General features: G+C 34.7%; 1 protein-coding gene across 2 annotated transcripts in view; it reads right to left on the bottom strand.

Annotated features, from left to right (window-relative positions):
- Nucleotides 1–2502: 2502 nt before the first annotated feature.
- Nucleotides 2503–21818, bottom strand: part of wcy (WW domain-containing adapter protein with coiled-coil wacky) — a 99453-nt gene continuing 80137 nt past the window's right edge. Inside the window, exons 12-13 of one of the 2 annotated variants that reach the window (XM_089253254.1) lie at nt 20726–20812; nt 2503–6743 (exon numbers count right to left, since the gene is read on the bottom strand). In XM_089253254.1, the coding sequence (XP_089109380.1) occupies nt 20737–20812 (76 nt within the window). In that variant the 3' untranslated portion in view covers nt 2503–6743; nt 20726–20736. The remainder of the gene's footprint in view (nt 6744–20725; nt 20813–21818) is intronic. The other variant, XM_089253255.1, reaches the window with a different exon arrangement.

The raw sequence follows: 21818 nt of genomic DNA on the forward strand, positions 1-21818 counted from the left end.
TATCCAAGCAATATCAATATCCCCGTGTGAAGAGGGTTCAAGATGTAAAGTTAGATGGAAGTGGAATAGTGTGATTTTGAGCTATACCTTCTGATGTGAATCTCGAGTACTGACAACTGTTTGACAGAAATGTCTGCAGGCTCATCATAGATGGCTGCACATGCCATTTTACACAAAAATTCCTAAACAAGAAACGGTTATGAACTGAAAGTGCCTCATTCTTTCTCTGTAGAGCAAAGTTGAAGTTTTAATTTAAAATTAAAAAAAAAAAACAAGAGTAGCATGGCCCTATCCTCAACATTTTTTTCTTTCAAACTGAGCACATCTCTGGTTATCGCCATATGCAATATTTACTAGAATGGGTCATGTCGGAAGTGTGCATACATGTGTACCTATTAGTTAGAGTGCATATCTAGTGTTGTGCATGAATTTTTCTTGCTGCCATCTATTTCTTAAAATATGACTGAAGTGTAATGAAATGATTGAATATTTGCACCATTGCAGGTCTATTGCTCTCTGTGGCAAGAGTTTTTGATTGATGATCTCATATTTGAAGAAAATGTGAAGCCTGCTATCTTAAAATTGCAAAAAAAATATGTGGCTATTATATTAACATTTTCAAAAAGGTAAGTGGATTTAGAAAAAAAAGATTTACAGAATCGTAAAAAAAGATAGAAGACTATTATCTTATTCTTTTTAAATAATACACGTATCTATTTCTTTAAAATCTCAAAAATAAGATGCCATTTGAAGAAAATTTAATGCCTGTCGCATTAAGAAAAATCAAATCCATAAAATTACACATTTTTTTTTACCAGAAGCTTCCATCGATCACCAGGGAGACGATATTCCCACTTTGGGAAACACTGTTCTAGAGCAAAAGGCTGCGAAAAATCAGAGATCTTATAATCCTTCCTATAAAATACAAAGTGTGAAATCGTTGCTGGTATGATCGCTCCAATGTGGAAAGGAGACAATTTCCCGCCAGAAAATACGAGTTGAATCCACAAGAGAAGATCCACCCCAAAATCCCACTATACTACACTTTCGTCTACACTGAAATGCTGTTATCTTCTAAATTTTCCTGACACAAAAACAGTGCTTACAGCTACAAACCACCTGGTGTTCATGAATATAAAAAGCTTAAGTGTTCATTCAAATAATAATCAATCAAGTGACAAAATTTTCACAGAGCTCCATGTATTAAACAAATTTCTACACAACTTTAAAAACATAATATGTGAGTCATGCATGATACGATTAGTGTTGAAAAACTTTTCTCGTAATAAAAAATAATCTAATGCAAACAATGATGTAATTTTGATTCTCAGAATAAGTCAAAACAATATTCAACAACAAATTCAGATTTCATCATAGGATACAAATGCTAAGAGTTAGTTGCACAGAAAAGAATAGCAAACTTGTTAAATTTTCAATACGCAAAACAATATTTAGGAATATTTTTGTTAACAGAATTCATAAATACATTCACCACATTCTAAAGCAGTGTTGACAAATTGGAAATAAAAATTACCAGTCAAATTTCTTAGGCGCAGAGAATTTTTTTTTCTTGGAGAAATGCACAGATTTATTTTTACAAGGCATATTGACATCTTTTTATGTTGTTGGGCATGCAAACAAATTCCAAACATTTTTTCTTAAATAACAGAAAGAAAATGATTTTGATGCCTACAATTTCATAAGTTGCTATGGCGAACTACCGCCTGGGATTAACCGAGCCCTGTACTAAATAGTAGCAACCCTGCAATAACTCCCGAAGGCTGCTAGTTATCTCCTGAGATGGAATAAACTCACTCGCTTACATTTCAAACACAACAGCAATTTTTACATACACAATTCAAAATGAAATATACAATTTAAATTAGATTAGAGAAAACAAGTTGAACAAGAAGTGAATCATTCTTTTCTCTTCTTTGAATAATTAAAATACCAAATCAAATCGAATACATTTTGCCCAGAGCCAAATTGAAAGAGTCATTACTAGAAACGAAGCATGCAATCACTTAATTTTAATGTATGCTGAAATCGGAAGTATTCTCAAGAAAATAAATACATCTATAAGAGGTGTATACATAAAATTCTAATAAATATATTCCATGTTCAGTGCCTTGAATAATCTAAAATCTTCCTGAATCACCTTACAAAAAAATTCAAAAATACGTCTTTAATGTAGCGTGATATTTTTTTAAATTTTCTTCTCTGAACCTTCACTGGCAATCACTGACATAAACCGAAAAACAACTGAAAAGAATAACCTACTGTGAAACAATCATGAATAAAAAAAATAAAAAATTGTATTGTGCTCAGGTACATGATAAATTTCAACAGTTTTCACTATTGAGGTGTTGCATGGCAGCTTCTATGCTTTTCAATTATTACCGTATTTCTTGGCTTACTACAACTCTTAGGGTTTCTAAAACTTAGGCTTGTGGTGATGGTGCCTACAATAATTTTTGCTTAAAAAACTACAACCGTCATTACCTGGGATTTCATCATTATTATTAAAAGGAGAGAGGTGACAGTACCATGAATTAGTTGGAAGCAGTTTTCAAAGGCTAATGGGAATTTTTAACATATCAAATTAATTTTGTGACATCACACTGACCAAAGCAAAATGTACTAAAAGCTGTGACGTATGTTGCAAAACAGCCTGAAAGAATTTTAAGAAAAGTGTAGACACCATAGTGGGAAATTTTTCACTGAAAAACATATCAAATCAGCTGAAGGCTTTGTGCAAAGCATTTCGCTTTGGGAATAATTCTTATTTTGTAATATCAGGGATAGTGACACAAACCTAAAATTCAGATTTCAAACAAATGACCACACACAACCATTATTCCCAATATTATCCCACAATAGCTTTCTTTTGTAGAAGTCAGGGGTGAACAATTAGATGCTCATTATCCCCCTTCTCTTACAGCTGACACACTATAATCAGCAGACTGGTTATTTCACAATGGATTCATTTTTCTCTTATAATTTCCTCGTTCTTAGCACATTTAGCTACTTAACTGACAACAAAATCTTACACAATCCATTACCCAGTGCCACCTATTTTTGCACACATGCTGTAAAGACGTATAAATCTGACTGCCATTTAACGCATAGACTCCATAATGTGTATATATGCCCATGGCAGTTAAGGGGTTAAGTATCGCTAAGTGAGGAAAAAATATTTATATTCTTTCCCAGCACACAATGTAGTTTTCTATTATTTATTTAATAATACATACACTATGACTGTTCATTATCAAAATTTTTATTACAATGTATTTATTATCTGGGCAACACTGGATTTTAAACAAAAATTTATTACTTTTGTAACTGGAACTTAGAACTTTTTTTAATCAATTTTGCAAGACCAGCATTCTTACCAGATAGTCTGTGATGTGACAGGTGGTCTGCAAGCAGACTTGATAATATAATTCTAAACAGATGAAATGCTTGTAATATTATTCAATTATTCAATGATTGTAATTGTTGAAAATAATATCCCGATACGATTCAAATAAAAAAAATTAATCCTTCATTCCTAAGGTACCCATATTTCATTCATGAAATTACAGAATGTCATTAATTGCAGCCAAAAAATATGATTCCCCGCAAATTTGCTAATTATTGCTAGAGCTGCTGAAAAGCGAAGAAATAAAGCACCCCTGTAAATTGCAGTAAACAAAACTGAAAAACAAGAATAAAAAAGAAATTCATCATAACTAGGTGAGAAAAATTTGGAAAATCTGGATCTTAGATATGGCTCACTAATTTTAGGGAAATCGCTAATTGTCACCAAAAATGTTGCCATAAGACTGCATTAATCACAGATTGTAGCTAAAATTACTGAAAAATCACTTATGTTGGAAAAATAAAAGGCTACAGGAAAATGCAGTGAAAAAACATTGATATGTGAAATAAATATCTATATATATAGTTATAATTATCATGATATAAAATCATGAATTGTGAAAATTATCTTCATTCACCAACTTTTGTAAAAATTAAAAATTCATTTAAGCTTTGTTTAAAAAAAATGGGACAATAGTATAAAATAAAAGGAACTCTCAATAATCTGTGGCAGGTTTTCTTCGAGCATAGAAGAGAAAAACATGTCACTGTATGTCTGCGCACAAAAGTTTATATTGTTTAAATAGGCTTTTCAGTTTACTTCCAGTAATGTAGCGATGTCTATAATCTGGTACACCCTGATCCAATATGTGCTGGATTAGAAAGAATCTACTGTAGTCGGAATAGCCAAAAATACAGACTTCCCATAAAATGTAGTAAATATGGTCAAACTAATCATATTATAAGTTACCAGTGCATTGAACTGTTTCACACATTCAAATGGTCCTCTGGATCAGAAAGGTTGTGAAACACTGTGCAAGACCAATGATTATAGTTTAAAAAAGGTTAAACTACAGATTCTTATGACTCAAGCAGGTTTTTCAAGACACAATGACTGCAAAACTGGTGGTATGCATGACTTATGTGCACACAATGAATAGTTATTGATGAAAAGGTTTTTTAAAGGTGTATATCTTGACACACACTCTTTGCTTACTACATTAAATCTAGGACAAGGAACTTGATTAGGCTTAGATGTCAATGATTGCTCAATACCTTCAGAGATGTACTAAAAGCTGTTTATATAAATTTAACCTTGATAACTAGTTCAAAAATAACCTACATATTGGATGAAATCAAGACAAAAGAGAAATTATCATATTGTATACATATATTTTTGGCCCGGCACAATATAAATTTTTCAATGTTAGTTAACTGAGACACAAATTACCGTACTTCTTAGAATACCTACTGTGGCAATTCTTCCGAACATAATTTTGTCTCTTGCGGTACTCATATTAGTCTTAATTTTCTGGATGGCTCCTAATAATTTTAAATAACCTTAATTTCATTATTTCAAAGGCATGTTGGCTGCAGATAGAATATTGTGGGGGGAAACTATGAGGAACCTATTTATGTTTTGGCTACACTGGGGATGCAAACAGCAATAACAAAAAATACCTATTACCGCTGAAAGCAAGTTCTCTAATGTAAGCAACTTTCATCAGCAAGCGCTTGAAATCACCGGAGTCCTCAATTCTCCAGAAGGCAAATGAGACTGTGAATGAATGTCTTATCTTGTGTCTATGATCTTTTCACTGAACTGGAGATGAAAAATTATCTTTGGCTGATAATCTATTACATTGCTTGTCAGAAACATATCCCGAAACATCTGTCATAAGCTGATTATAAAGCAGTCACTCAAAGTAATAATAAAAATTCTAAATCATGTGCACTGTACCTAGAAGGTCAAAGCAACCACTGAGTAATAAGGAAGGCTGTTCAGAATCAATACCACCAAAACAGAAAGAAGACGCCAAATGGTCAAAGAAATAGTTCGACTCTACAGAGGTGGGGCATCGTAGTAATAGTCACTAGTATGTAGTTATGGGGATTGCTTGGAGAATGTGCTGTACATTCTCAGAAAGGGGAGAATGCTGAGAAATATTGGTTTATCTTTTAGAATCCTCTGCTTGAAAATAACAGGTTTGCGGATGGAGCGAAAAAGGCCTTGTGCATAGTAACAATGATGTGGCTTTGTTTAAGGGCAAGAGTGGAAATATTAGTTAACAAATGCTATTTTCAAATTTCTGGGGCAGACAACCGGTAACATTCTTAATTATATTTAACATTCTTTATTCTTTGAACCTTCAAATTTTATAGGAAAAAGAGGTGCAGCTCTAAAGAGCAGCGATTTTCAGTTGTGTTGAAGAAATGTTTTCAAACGATTTCCTTTAACTACATTGCTTATTCTAAGAAATACGGTAAAATAAAATACTGCCGTTTTTTCCCCAAACTTTTACACTTTAGTATTTTAAACCTAAAAATATGTACAAGAATTTAAAAAAAAAAAGACATAAAATAAGAAATCTCACATCACAAAGTATGGAAAGTTAAAAACAATGTTAATGCGATGAGATTTGTGTTTGTTTTTTTTAAAGTGTTTTTTATACATGTTTTTAAAACACAAGTGAGAATTTCCAGTGAAAAAGAAAAAGTATATATATAGACAACTAGCAAGCAAGTATGAACGATTTAAAACTTATCCACCGGACGACACAAAATTGAATCTGTAATCACAAAATAATAAAAACATGCATTCATTTTAAGAGCTAAAAAAATTACTTTAGCTTCTCATGTTATACGGAATGCCTGATAAATTTATGTATACATTATGGTTTGAATTTCGAACACAATAGATAAATCATCATCTCCAGAGGTACGAGAGAGACTTGCCATGGCAGAAATGATGGAGGCTGCACTAGAACTGCTGTTAGCAACACACACAAAAGTGTTTGTTGGATGTACCTTTAAGGCAGTCTTTTCCTTCAATGGCTCAATTGTGCTCGATCTGATTTCACAGCACTTCATTTTCTCCACACAAGGGGAAAAAAATTTGGCGATCATGAAATATAACTCCAGCACATAACCCACTCACTAAGGTAAATAGCATGAAATATATTCATCATGGCATAAATATACTCGATAAACAAAATTTTAATCTGTCTTTTGCATCATATGTTGGACCCAAGAAAAAATTTGGGACACTTCCTTTATTTCATTTAGTGTAAGTGAAATCGAGCCATTTTTTCCCCCAGGAATAGGTCAAGAAGACAGGCAGGTGGAGTGTAACTGAAGACTTGACTCTTTGCTACTGTTTCCTATAACAAAGAAAATAAGGAGATCAGAAATTTGAATGAAATATCAGTTGAAATAACTGATAACAAATAAGTAATTGTAATTTCCTGAAATCAAGACAAAATAGAAATTATCATATATATATTTTTGGCCCGACACATTATCAATTTTTCAGTGTTAGTTAATCGAGAGACAAATTACAATACTTCTTAGAATACCTACTGTGGCAATTCTTCAGAACATAATTTTGTATCTTGCAGTACTCATATTAGTCTTTTAATTTTCTGGATGGATCCCAATAATTTTAAATAACCTTAATTTCATTATTTCAAAGCATGTTGGCTGCAGATAAAATATTGTGAAGGAAAACTATGAGGAACATATTTATAATGTTTTGGTTACACTGGATACAAAAAGCCATAATAGAAAATACCCATTACTGCTGAAAGCAAGTTCTCTAATGTAAGCAACTTTCATCAGCATGCACTTGGAATCACAGAAGTCCTCAGTTCTCTAGAAGTCAAATGAGGCTGTGAATGAATATCTTATCTTGTGTCTATGATCATCCACTGAACAGGAGACGAAAAATCATCTTTGTTTGGCTGATAATTTAATAGAAGCATTCTTTCCAACACAAGTTCAGCGAGCTCGACCATGCACTATGCGAATGAAGCCTTTTAGCTATAACGTGGGCAGTTGTGATGGAATCAGATTTAGACGCGTTTTGGCTCAGATGAGGCTTTACAGATTGCCTTCTGCATACAGACAAAATGTGGACCATAATTTTAAATGATGAATGTTAGTTCTGTCTAAAACTATGAAGTAGTAAATAGAAAATTATTTTTCCATCCAGACACTAGTTTTTAATGACTACTCTACTTGTTGAACCCTCAAACTAAGCAAAAGAAAAATTGATAAACCACATACACCCCCCCAAAATAACCTGAAAAACGATACAATATCTGCTTTGGCAGAATCCTTAATTGCAATCGACTACTACTTAACCAAACATGTACCTTGTAGACATTCCTCTACAGAATTTCTGACGAATCGACACATTCCAGAGAGAGAGGGTCAAGCATACACTCAGAACACTCTAACGTATTTATGTTGTCAAGTTGCGCTTGTTTCATGTTCATGCTGCCATCTGGCTTCCATTTTCTGAAGTAAAGATGGAAATGCTTGAATTTTCATGTTTTGTCAGTATCGTGATGTAGGCCGGCATGCTCTCTGCGGAGAGACTTTTTCAAATGGGAGACCGGCTCACATTTATGCCTTAACTATTTGTGCCTTACTAGATGGAAAACTAAAAAACCAACTTCAGCAGACCACCACTGTGCCGTCAATAGGGTTCAAACCTAGATCCTCAGGATGGGAGTCCAACACGATGTCCACGCGACCGCACAGCGGCAATTGCAATCTACTACATTTGTATTATTTGGAAATATATCAATGATTCCCTCAATTAAAATCAATTACACTAATTGTGTTGATAGGAGTTTGCAAAAAGGAGGACAAAAACTAGAAAGTAGGACATTTTACCAAAAAGTAGGACAAATGAGAGCCCTGAATTAATTGCTTATAGTGAATTTACATTGATATTTGATGTATAAAATATTTTTTTTCACCTTTTTCCCGCAACAATCATTTATATTTTATCTTTGACAGTCAAAACTTTGCTTTTGGACGTTCCCCCCCCCCCCCCCCCACAAAAAAAAATAAAGTACAGCACACATGGAAAAGGAAAAATTTCACTAATGATCCACAAAACACATGGAGTCTGTATTAACCCTTAGCGCTCCGTTGGCTCCGCTACGGGGCCATCCGGCATTTGTTCCATAGGCTCCGCTGCAAGGCCAAATGTTTTTAGCATGATTACGCTTAAGATGCTGCGGTATCGTCGGCGTTGACAATTGTTATCTGTAGTTAAAACGTGCTCAGTCTCTGTACTGTTACGATTAAACCATTTTTTGACCTTTTTATGGTTAGCAACATGGAGAAAAATAATTATTTTGATGAGAATTTAGAGTTGAGTGGTAGTGAAGGCGTGTTTGATTTTCAAGTGTAAAAATATATTGCGAAAGACAATGTTGATTATAATTCTGACAGTTCCGAAATTATATGAAAAAAAAACTGTCGCATACAAACGAGGAAATACGATGCTCTTAGCTTGGAGGGATAAGAGAATAGTATCACATTATTGAGAGTAACTGGCATAATGCTGGAATGATAACCACTAATAGATTTATACGAGGTGGTACAAGCGAAGTAATCGAAAAGCTAAGTGTAGTTGTCAGGTACACGAAGTCGATGGGTGGTGTTCATCGGACTGATCAATATGCCTCCAGTTATTGCTTTTTGAAGAAATCACTTAACTGGTGGCGGAAACTGTTTTTTTGGGGAATGGACACATCAATAATCAATTCATACATTCTGTATAAAACTGTACAGCACAATAAAAATGAGAAGGTACTGACGCATTTACAGTATCGAAAAATTTTAGTCAATCAACTCGTAGGAGATTTTCGTCAGGAGAGAACAAGAGTTTCTACATCAATTTCTGAAATCAGACTAAACGGAAAACTTCATATAATGAGGAAAGGTCCAAAGACGGACTGTGTTGTGTGGTCTACAAGGAAACAAAAGAGGATGGCAGACGTGAAACAAGTGATTACTGTGACACTTGCCCAAGTAAACCCAGGATGCACATGGGAGATTGTTTCCAAAGATATCACACCATGTTGAATTACAAAATTTATCTTTCATTTGCAAGAAGAAAGTGCATATGTATAAAATAAATAAAATTAAAAACATTCACAAGCACGTGTAATTCTTCTCACTTAAAATAAGACTCTGTTTCACTCGTTCCGCTGCGAAAATGCGCCGGAGTTGCTGGTAGGCAGTGATACAAAAATGTGCGGAGCACTAAGGGTTCAAAATGGAGCTAGGACTGAACTAGTCATTTTTCAAAATTTTGATTGGTCTGTTTCTTATTAGTTTCCATCTCATCCTTCTAGACCAGGGATTCCCAACCTTTTTCAGTTCGCAACCCGGAATCCTCCAGTCATCCCTCCCCCCAATCTGTTTCACCCATTGCAGATTCCGAAAACTTTTCTAAAAAAGGTATACATTGAATTAAATTAAATGGTCTATTTTTTCATTATATAGTTTATTTTTGAAGTAAGCAAACAAATGAACACAAAGATTGAAAAAAAATGGGATTGGGACTGTATTGAATTACAAAGTTTTGAAAAATTAGACTCAAAAGAGGATTAATACAAACTCAAATTCGGAGCTGCGTTCAATTTGCTTCTATATTTATTTTTTATATAAGTATATGAAGAAAACGCCCGGTCAACAAGCTCCATGCTAACAAACGCAACAAAAACATTATGGCTTTTTTTAGAAACTTCACTGTATTCAATCGTGGCGAGCTCAAAAACTGACTAGGTTCACCATTCCACCATTAAAGGGAATCTTCAGAGTAGCATCTGATGCGAGCTCTAGCAATTTCTCCTTTTCTGAAATCACCAATAAAGCCAGTTAAAAATACTCTTCTTTGAAATGATTAGATATTTACTGATCACCCATTTCTGACTCTGAAAAATAATTTTCAAACGAGGATTTCAATCCTTCCAAGTGACCGACTATTAAATTCAACTTGGCTTGTGACAAGAAATCGTGAAGTGTCGAACACTAACAAAAAAAAAAAAAGAGGTACCTCATGCCGAAGTACAAACAGCAATGCCAGGACTTAACCCCGGGACAACCACCTGACTTTGGTGTGCAAAAGAAAATTGTGAAGGCTGGTCCATGTTTTCACACAACAATTTAAACAACTTGTAGTTGGTAGGATTAACCTTGCTAAAGTTGACAACTTTGACTGCTTCATCAAGAATGTTTCACAAATTTAGAGGCCAAGGTTTAGATGCAGGGCTCCGTCTGTGAATGTAGTCTGAGTCCATTTAATTTTGGAGGCGACTTCTGCCACACGTGCATAAGGGCCTGAGTAGCAACCTTCAGTGGATTTTCCTCCATCTGTGGTGAACCCAATGCATTTTGACCATTGAATTCCTTTTACAAGGAAATAATGATCAATTACTTCAAATAAGCCTTTAATGGTCGTACAACCCCTTCAATAGGTAACAAAAATAAAAATATTTTCCTCAAATTCTCTTTCAAGTACTTAGCAATTACAAGTAGCACAGGATATTGCGCAAAACATTCGTACTTTTGTTGACTTGGATAGAAAAAAATTCACAACCTTTGACGTGACTTATGACTGTGCTCTCTACAGTCTGACATGCCCTGTATTCTTCGAGACACTATTATTTGACAGAAGTATAAAATCCTTATAGGAGCAATTTCCTCTGCAAGCATGCATCTGACAGCATCTTTGATGCACGGTGAAATTAATTAAATTTTCACCAATGGTGCGATTTTTTTTCTCATCTCGCAATATGATCACTTTTGGCAGATTCAAAATATGTTTCCACATTTACAGGTGCACAGTATTTCATTTTGGTGCTTCAGTCAACTTCCGCTTCCTCACATGATCAATAGAGTAAATTATGCGAGTAGTAGGTGCTTGGTAGAAAAGTTGACGTAAAAAATTGTAGGAATAACACGCACACACCTCAATACAAATACCCACAACAAAAGTTAAACACACCAAGAATTCTTCATTTTTATGCACAGCACACCATGCATCAACAATGAAATTTAAAACAGCGAAGAAAAATGAGCCGAGAGGAAGGAGTGCATGAATCTGGATCATAGGTACAGCAGGAGGGAAGGCCGATCCTTTCAGCGGACGCAACCCATCTATTATAGAAGATTTTATTGATAAGAAGGTCAATATATTGCTACTGACAATATTAGTGAAAACCTCTACCCACTTTAATTTTTTTGTAATTCTTTTGTTCTTTTTTTAGATTCAGTGGCCACCATTACCATTTTTGTGCACCCCCTAACAGCCTCTCATGTACCCGGGTTGGGAACCACTGTCCCAGACAGTGTTCTTGTACATCATGGGGTAATAGGTCTTTTGTTAAAATGAAGGCTCCAGGACAGTAATAAACCTGTAAAATTTCTATGATTTAGATAAAATAGACAATCAAAAATGTTTGAAATAGGCACTAAGGAAAAGGCATTTATAAATAAACGAGAAAAATGAAAATAACCTAAAGTTACCAGGTGTACAAGTATGAAATGCGGATTTTTAAAAAAAAACACGTTAAATTCGGAAGAATGATAAAAAAGTACTTTATTCAAAGTATGCTCCATTGCTTGTTATACATTTCCCCCATCTTTCCTGAAATTTGTGAATACCACGCCAGTAAAAATCTTCCCCTTTTGCTGCGAACTATTCATCGAGCTATTTTTTCACATCTTCGTACGAACCAAAGCGCTGCTCAGAAAGTGTGTGACCCATCAATGCAAACAAGTGGTAATCGGTAGGAGCCAAGTTTGGTTTGGTGAGTAAGCCGAATAGGGTAGAACTTCCAGCTGAGTGCTTCCAATGTGCCGCGAACCGCTTTTGCCGTATGTGATGGAACATTGACCATTGAACATTGTCAAGGAGCATTTCACATTGTCATGGGGCATTGCGATTGGAAACAGCTTGTTGACTAACGCCAAATTGTTCTGAGAGTTGTTTTTGTGTCTATGTAGTATCATCTTCGTCCAACAATGCTTCCAATTCCACATCATCTTTTTTTTTGGCGGTTTTCCATGTTCCTTGTCTGCAACATCGAAGTAACCACTTTTGAAACACCGAAACCATCATTCACACGTATCTTGCGATGGAGCATGTTCACCATAAGCTTCTCGAAGTAATCGGTATGATTCAGCAGCAGTTTTCTTCAAATGAAAACAAAAAAATTAATGCTGTCCGCGAATGCTCTTTGCTCAGTATAACTTTCGACATATTGAACACAACAATACAACACCATGCACACACTTTTCCAATTTATCACTCGTGCGCATCTGACACTTGTTGATGACACAAAAAAGTGGCGCAGTGTCAAATCTTTATAGCACAAACTGCATTGGTGCACCATCTGTTTTCTGAAATCCGCATTTCATACTTGTACACCTGGTAAAAGTTTAGAAATCGACGAAAAAGAAAAAAAAAAAATCACTCTTATACCATGCATTATCAAGGCCGTAGCCAGAAATTCCTTTTGAGCGGGGCCGGCAGGTATATCGGGAAGGGGGGTAGGGGTGCCAAAAGCGACAGCATGATAGAATTAACTGTTATCCCATACATATCGCTCATTTTCGCATATTTGAGGGGGGGGGGTAGATTCTAAGTCCCAACTAGGTTTTCTGTCCTGGGATCGAGTTATATAAATTTCATTTACATTTCTCATCAATTGTATTACCTCCATATTACAAGAGGCGCAAAAGAAACCCAGTCTTGTAGTTCTTCTAGCATTCACTTTTCATTTTATTTTTGTATTCATTTTTTCAAGATTTCCTTTCAAATTGTTCATTAAATTCAAACTACAGTGAAAACCTGCTTGATGAAAGCAACAAAATTGCCATACAATTAGCATTGTACCAAATGCATTAATTTGATCGTTAAATCCAAATGCTCACTAAAATGAAGCTTGTTATAAGCGGGTCCAAATGCAATCCCCCCAATATGTAAATTTCACTACTTGGCAAAAAAATGTCTAATAATTCTTGTGATTGAAATTCATTCACCGATTTAAGGAATGAAAAGGATTGTTGTCTAAAATTTTATGGAAAAAATTACAATCCTTTTACTTGAGTCATCAACACGTCGCCAATTTTTATAAATTATTTTTTTTAAATATTTATTTTTCTTTCAACCCCTCAAAGAAGCTGCAGATAATATACAGAGGTCTATAATCTACACCAAGAAATTCTGATATCATTACAACACTTAACCAGCGGAGCATACACAAGAAAAAAGCTGAATCCATTCCACAATAATTTTGTAATTTATTGATTTCTCATGGTATAAGACATTAACATGGCTTGCATATTTTCATTGAAATGTTTATAAAGTTTTGACTGAACTAACATTTCACAATAGTTACTTGCTTAAACACCCTTTGGCAAGTACCTATGGCGAGTCCAGATTTGATTTCTATCTTAAATTTTTTCCCTTTTAAGTCTGTGTGTTAATCACAGTCAGACTCATTTAATATAAGCATGGTTAATATGAGATCATGACTGATATAAGCATTTTTAAACCATCTTTTGTTCAATTTTCAACACATCGTAAATTCTGCTTTAATGAAATATAAATTTAGATACTTAATTTTTTTTATATTTTGTACAAATATCTTTTTCTATGAATCAACCCTTGAAAAAATACGCAAAGAACACGTTATACATACACACCAGGGGTGGCCAACCTGCAATAAAACCATACTATTAGGAGTGGCATGCTAGCTCTTTTCAGAAATTCTATTCAATTTTCATATAATCAAAGAAATTCTCTCCAACATTTGAACAATCCTTTTCTTGTAAATGATGGTCTTGAAGAGTGCTAAACCTATATTAATAGTATACTAGGCACTCTTAAAATGACAATTATGCAAAGGGATGATGGAACATATATATGCTCGTGTTTCCATAACAATAACAATCATTTTCACGGTATTGTGAAGCAACACCAATCACCATTTAAAAATAGCTCATATATTGCACTGAAAGTGCTTTAAGTTTCCATTAATTTTAATCGCTATTTAAAAGAAATTGTGATTTTTTTGCACTTCTTTTGCACACTACCAATGGTAAAATCTACCCATCTTACCCTCCTCCTTCCCGAGGAACATATCAATTGATGAAAAGCTTGCACATCCAAAAATGCCTGCATTAGCCCTGGGGATGACAAAACAGGAGATTTGGCTAAAAGACATTCCTAACCGAATGCCATTGTCATCATCTTCCTGCCATTTCTTGTATTCAACACCCCCCCCCTCCCATCCCCACGGTAATTTGAGTCCTGTTGCTGAAATGGTAGAAGAAAAACAGTTGTGTGCAATGTGAAGTCTGCAGATATACAATGCCACTGGAGATGGTTTTGCAGGTTGTTTACCCTGAACACATGCAATTAACAGTAATTGAATCAGTGTCTTTTTGTAATCAGCGAAAAGAGAACCACTGATAAGAATACAATGAGTGAATGCCTTTCATCAAAAGTCCCTGGTTGTGTTTTTAAAAGGATATATAGTATATTTTCCACATAAGGAGAAAAAGTTTCTATGGTACAGCAACCAACACCAATAATCGTGTCCCTCCTCCACAAGGATAGGGCTGACAGTGATCCAGCCCTGGGGGCTCAAGACAATTACAATTTTTTTTTTGTTTTCATTCTACAAATTCACTATAGAGATGACCCCAGTGAAAAGTCTGGCTTGGGGGACTCTGCTTTAGGATGTGGGTCAGGACTTACCAAAAAGCTGTGGTGTGGCAAATTTTTTTCAACTCATCTTTGTCCGTAATCCAGCTGCATGGAACCTTTTATTACCGTTCGTGATCAACTATTTTTGTCACATATAGATAAATTATTAAATTAATGAATTATGAAGTAATCACAAATTTTCACTATTGGAATAACGAAACCATGGCCTTCACGAGGGTTGGGTTGAGAGGCTCCAGAATGGGGCCTCAGGATAATCTTAAGTATTTTTTTAAGTTTAAATGCTTATTGAAAGTTGGCAACTCTGAATTTTTTTGGAAGAAAATATTTGTGCCCCTTTTCTGCCCCCTCCCAAGGTCGATTCAAGAGGCGCGGGTGTTTAACCCCCCTTCCCCCGAGTAAACATTATGGGTTTTTCCTGCAGTAAAAATTTTAAAAAAACGGAAAAAAAACCACCTTTGGAAATTTTAAAAAATAAGACAACCCTAACACTAACAATAATAAATTAAATTGAAAAGTTTTCCATTGAGAGATCAACTTTACAAAATGTCTGGTCTTGTAAACATTAAAATTAGAGATGAGAGATTAACAAGATATCTCATTAATTGAGCTTAAAGGGTTAAATATACTCCATTTCACTAATTTAATAATTTATCTATTAATACCATTAATTATATTCAAAATTTATTGATTGCAGTTTCTAAATACATGCTTCTATAGTGATAAACATTTCTTTGACATGTCAAATTCAGTACAGAAATGTGATGTGCTTGAACCTTATCCTACTTTCATGATCCCAGGAAACAAGTTGAGATTCCAGGGAAATTCTTGGTTGAATTCTAGGTGCGGAATCCAGGAAAAACTGGATCCCAGGAAAAACTGGATCCCAGGAGTGAAAACCTAGTGGGGACTGGGAATCTAATTTTCCCTGCAATATGAGAAAACCGCCGATATGTATGGGATAATAGTTAATTCTATCACGCTACTATACAGTACTATAAATTGAATCAACTTAAATTTTATTTCTAAGCAAAGAAAAAGATGTAGTTAAGCTTTCTTGAGAGAAAAAACCCACATTATTTTTTATTTCAGAGTGTATCTTCTTGCATAATAGTAATTATAAGACTTGGTTCAAAAAATATGAACCTTCTTTCTACTTCACCAAACACCTTCACCAAAACTACGGCCATATCGCTATATTACAATTTACTGCCATTAATGAGATGGGTTAGAAATGAAGGCGCTGTCTTGGTGGTCGCCTCAAGTTTGATAGCTAAAATATCTTATCTATATCTTCCCTTGGGTTCGAACTCAGGGCCGTGACAGTAACCTTCAGTGATATAGCAAGCATCTTACCACCACACCACTCGGGCGCTGAACCATCTTCCTGTTGAAAAATTTTTGTTCCAAATAATCTGATGGAAAAATCACTCATATACAGGGATTGACAAATCCCAGGCGCTAGGTCACCAGGGCGACAAAAAGATTAGGCACCAAAGCCAATGTTTTTAATAACTAAGTCTGAAAACAGTACAGAATTATCAGAAATCATGTCAACTTGTCTGCTAACATGGAAGGGGTCCTGGACAGGTCAAAGAATACACATTTTTGGACAGATTTTGTTGGGGGGGGGGGGGAGAAATCTTGACGTCTACGATATTTTGCTGGCACCTAATTTTTTTTTTTATTTGTCAAGCCCTGCTCATACATATATGTATACACTGATGTATTTAAGCATATGTATAACATTAATAGGCTTACATAAACTGTACACCGGCTGAGGGACTTGCACAGAACTGAACTTTGTGGGGTATCCCTCCCAGAGAAATTTTGAATCATTAACCTTCAAAATGGATTTAAAATAAACAGGTCATATGATCGCAAAATATTTTAAATGGTCATTGCTAAAATCAAATTCGAATTTGGGACAAAAAACGGGACATTCTACTTCAAAAAAGGACATATGTTCAATGAAAAATAAGTTATTGTTATGATCCGTACAGAGAAATGACTCACAAACTTCAAGCAACACCAATCACTTTTTACCTCCAGTGTCCCTGATTATGCTGGAGTGTTGATAGTGTTTCAATCCTGTGGGCGCTTGTCTTGAGTTTCAGCAACCCCAATCAGTTCTAGGGGTGCTTGGACCCACCCTCTGCTCCAAGACCACTGCAATGATGTGATGACTTTCTATTCAATATGGTTTTTCATCTTTGGGAATAGTTGCTGGACATTCCATGTGTACAAAATTCAATGTTGCCTGCATGGGGGCACTGTATAACCATGCATTCTTGGGAAGCATAAGGGGGCATTTTTTCCCCAACATCAAATACAGAGCCGATTGATCTAATATATATGGATATATACAAACTGACATTATCTCTCATTTCCCCCCCCCCAATACTTTCACGTCTATCTCCGCCTATGCTTGAAAGGAGAGGCTAAGCCAACTGACAAAGTTTATTCGGGAGGGCCCAAGCACCCCAAGTCCTCAGCTCTGGTGTCTATGCCCAGCATCATGAAGGTAAGGTGAACTTTTTTTACTACCGATAGCCTTAGATACATAATCTGTATTGTAATAATCAAATTTAGAACTCAAAAATAAAATAATTTAGAACTCAAAAGAGTGACAAACTGAAAATTTTTACAAAAATAAGAGGACAGCAAAAAAAAATATTTTGCAGAAATAGAGAGAATGCTCTTGTCCTGTAAAACTTGGCGTATGGTCTGCCTGTTAAAATTTGTAGTGTGACACGCACATAGAAAATAATTTTGATTTTGGCATGGCTTGGAAAAGGGTTAGCCACCCTGGGTATACACTTTATACATATGCCTCTCCATCTAAGCAAGAGAAAATTTCCCTTTTACCAAAATGGATCATCAGAGTATATAACACAAAGCACAGTAATCTCACTTATACTTTCCTCTCAGTTACGAGACAATTTTCTGTATTACTAGCCAAAGATATAGGAAAATAATGCCATTTATATATCATTTACACGACTCATTTGGCGATTCTCGATTTTGAGATACTCAAAATTTTGGGGGTTTTTTTCCTCCCAAAAGGAGTTTCGAAAAAGTATAGAAGCTATTGTGTATTACATTTGTGCCAAAAATAGCACACATGGTGTTTACTTTTCTTGAGCTTTATAGCTGTATACAACTTATTTACTACCAATCTCAGCATGGGTTCCCTACACTAGTTCTTTTGCACTCTGTACACCTCAGTGTGGCTGAGATGTCCATCATCATTCTGTTCAGTGGGGCTTATCTGTATTAATAAACCATACTGCTTAGTAATACAAAAGGGCAAGTTAAATTGATGTGATGAGAAAATGGTGATATGTACTATAAAAATTAAAGGTCATTATCAATAACATTTGTTTTAGAAAGGTGTATCGTATTTTTCCATTTTTGCTAAAGATAGCATTGAGTTTTCATACTCATTCCATCCCGCATTAGTTTTGCTATGTTTCAAAATGGATAAAGGAAAAAGAAGTTATTTATTTCTTTCAAAATGAACATGATAAAAAGTCTAAAGAAATGCCTTCGACATCAGAAATATTCTATGGTGGATCATTTTAACAACCCTAAATCAATGATAAAGAATTTCGAAAAATTGTGACGTAATCACGATGGTGAATGAATTTTCACAGACAAAAGTGCATTTTTATTGAATTTCACTTATACGCTTCTCTCACTTATGCATCTTTTTTCTCAGTTCCTTGCACGATGCATTAGTGTGAAGGCACTGCAAATTTTGTGTCTCTGGGTACGGTCTTGCTTGTATATTTATATAACACAAAAGTTTGTCGGGCCTCAAATATGTGTGAGGATAAACAGCTTTCTTCAAGTCCTAAATCAATTTCCCAATTTCTTCTGGCTACATAGTGCAGTGAAACCTTGCTGCAAAGATTGTTATCTGGCAACACTCCCAACTAATCTGCATATCAACGAGTGTGCGAAGCTACTGCCACTCCCACCTTGAAACATATATATATTGTCGTAAGTCGAATGTGATCACTACCACTGCTACTACACCATGTAACTCATCATATACTTGTCATAGTTATTTAATCTAATGTTAAGCATGTAATAAATCTAGTCAGATATCAGCATGACCTTGATGTGTTTCGATCATTTCCCCCCACTATAAAGATACTTGATATAACAATATATATAAATCCCTCTACAATATTTTTCAAGTCTTGTTTGGAAATGTCTGTAGCAGAATGTTAAACAGCTGCCTTTCTATATAATGATAATCCCTCTACAACTTTTTCTTGGTCTGCAGAGCATTGTTATATCGAGGTTTCGCTGTATTGCATGATGAAAAAAGTCCTTGATTCCTGTAGTGTGTCACAGAGTAATCTTTGCTTACAGGATTTCATAAGTAATGGTTGATACAAGCAAATGCTAGACCTTTTAGCTCCTCTTATTAACTTAGTTTAATAGAATTTAAGACCACCTCATCCCCATTTCCTTTGATTTAATAAATAAAACCAACAGCCCTATGCAACTTTTTACATTGGGATTAGGATCTGAGTTTGACTCAAATTATAAACAACATTTCCAGCAAATAATCAACTTTTTCACTTATAATCACCTGAAAGACACCTAACACAATCAACCCTGATTCAACTAATGCAATCTAAGTCATTGTTGGGCAGTAAGAAAAGTTTCTTTGAGATTGGTATCACAATCAGTCATGAAAAGAGCTTGACCATGAGAACATCGAATGATACGGAAATGGGGGGCAGCAGAAGTCACTGGTACAATATAATAGATATGTATTTGATTCAAGACGACCGTGTATTTCCCGAATTGAGAATTTCTTCAAGAATGGAAGATTATTTTCGGAGCCTCTGCTTTAGAATAATGAGTTGGTAAATAATTTCAAAAAGCCTCATGATGTCAATGTGTGTGCTGGGTGAGAATTAAATTAGTTAAAAATGGGACAAAAGAAGTTGTGAATGATATTTCAAATTTCTGAAATTCACATTTTTTGATTCAAATTTTCCACGATTTGTTGTGCATTGAAATCTAATGTTATTTCTGTAAAAAAAAAAAAGTAAAGACATGGAACACAAAAAACTGATGCTTTTTCTTCAGCTGCGCTACTTATTTAAATATAATTCATTTTTATGCAAATAAAAAGTAATTCTGTCACATACAACTAATATTTGAACATCTTACTTCCATCCCTTCAGAATGTTCTTAAAATCACCGGTTATAGTGTCTATGCCAACAGCAGGACCTCAAATCTATGGCTATGAGAAATATACTCTCTGTAGCTTATATAACCCAGGACTTGACAAATCATATGTGCAAGGTAGTCATGGTGATTAAAAATTTGGTAACAATGCATAAAATATTCTATGCATGATCACTGAATCAGGGTATGAAAAGACACAAAATTTTCGGAAAATATGTCCAGAAAGACACCAAGATGGAAAAGTTTGAAAACAAAAATTATTTTGGACCATTTTTCTGTAAATAAAAATTTGAAAAAATTTATTTTTCTTCAATTTGTCAAGTCCAAGAGTAAACGAAGATGTGCCAAATACAGAGACACATAAACATAATAACTTCAGTTCTACTCACATTTTGCAATACTAAGAATCTGACATGAAGCTATTCACACTTCTCCAATCTTCTAATTCTTTTGTCTGTTGTCTTAAAAACAATATCCTAGACAAGAAGAGATTCATGGAGGACATTAAAAACAAATTTTTCAAACCATACCTGCAATCTTCACAATGACAGGGGGAGTAATAGATACACAGGCACCACCACCACCACCATTTATTTTTCCATGAAATACAGTATATTGACTAGAACCATATCATGAAAGCAAATAAAAATATGACATGCCAAGAAGTAATTTTAAAGTTTTCAAAAAAAAATTATCGCATTTGTACAGCCACACCTAATTATTAAGTCTTATTTTTAATTCCTGGGCTATATAAATTGATAAAGCTAGTCACATACAAGGGGGTACCCAAAAGTAACCGGAATCGCTTTACGATAAACGGAGCATTTATAGTAGCAGTTCATATGACAATGTTCCGTTCCACACATCCTTCAGTGTGAAAATTTTTAACAAACAACAGTAAGACCTGTGCCCCACCCGGACTTTTCACCTGATTAGCTCCATGCGACTTTTCTTTATTCTTAGGGATGAAGTGAAAGTGTTCTGCCAACATGGATGAGATGCAAACAAAAATGGTCGAGGCAATGTCCGGCATCACAACAGATGAATTTTGAAAATGGTTTTAACAATGGAAGAAAAGAATCGACAAGTGTATTAGCTCTAATGGAGAGTACTTTCAAGGGAATCAAAGAATTTTTGTAAAAAAATTGAAATAAATATTGTAAAAAAAAATTCCAGTTACTTTTTTGCGTACCCCCCTCGTAAATGAAATAATCTCGTAGAAGAGCAATGAGAAAAGTTTTTGGTTTACATCAGAGCTTGACAAATCAAAACAAAAATAGACACCAGCCAAATTTCTTAGGAGTCTAAGCATGATTTTTTTGTTTAAGAAAAGAATTTCTAAATAGTTTTTTTTTTCTACTTATCTGGGACTTGATGACCCATTATGTTAGAAAATACACTGTCATAAAACCAGAAAATTTTGAGCCGAAGACTTTTTTGACTATACTTTGGCAATCACATACAGAAAATCTCAAGTGCCAA

The sequence above is a fragment of the Pholcus phalangioides genome, unplaced genomic scaffold (assembly GCF_987345545.1).
Source record: "Pholcus phalangioides strain wild (caught in Gottingen) unplaced genomic scaffold, Ppha-v1.0 ptg000032l_1, whole genome shotgun sequence".
NCBI lineage: Eukaryota > Metazoa > Arthropoda > Arachnida > Araneae > Pholcidae > Pholcus > Pholcus phalangioides.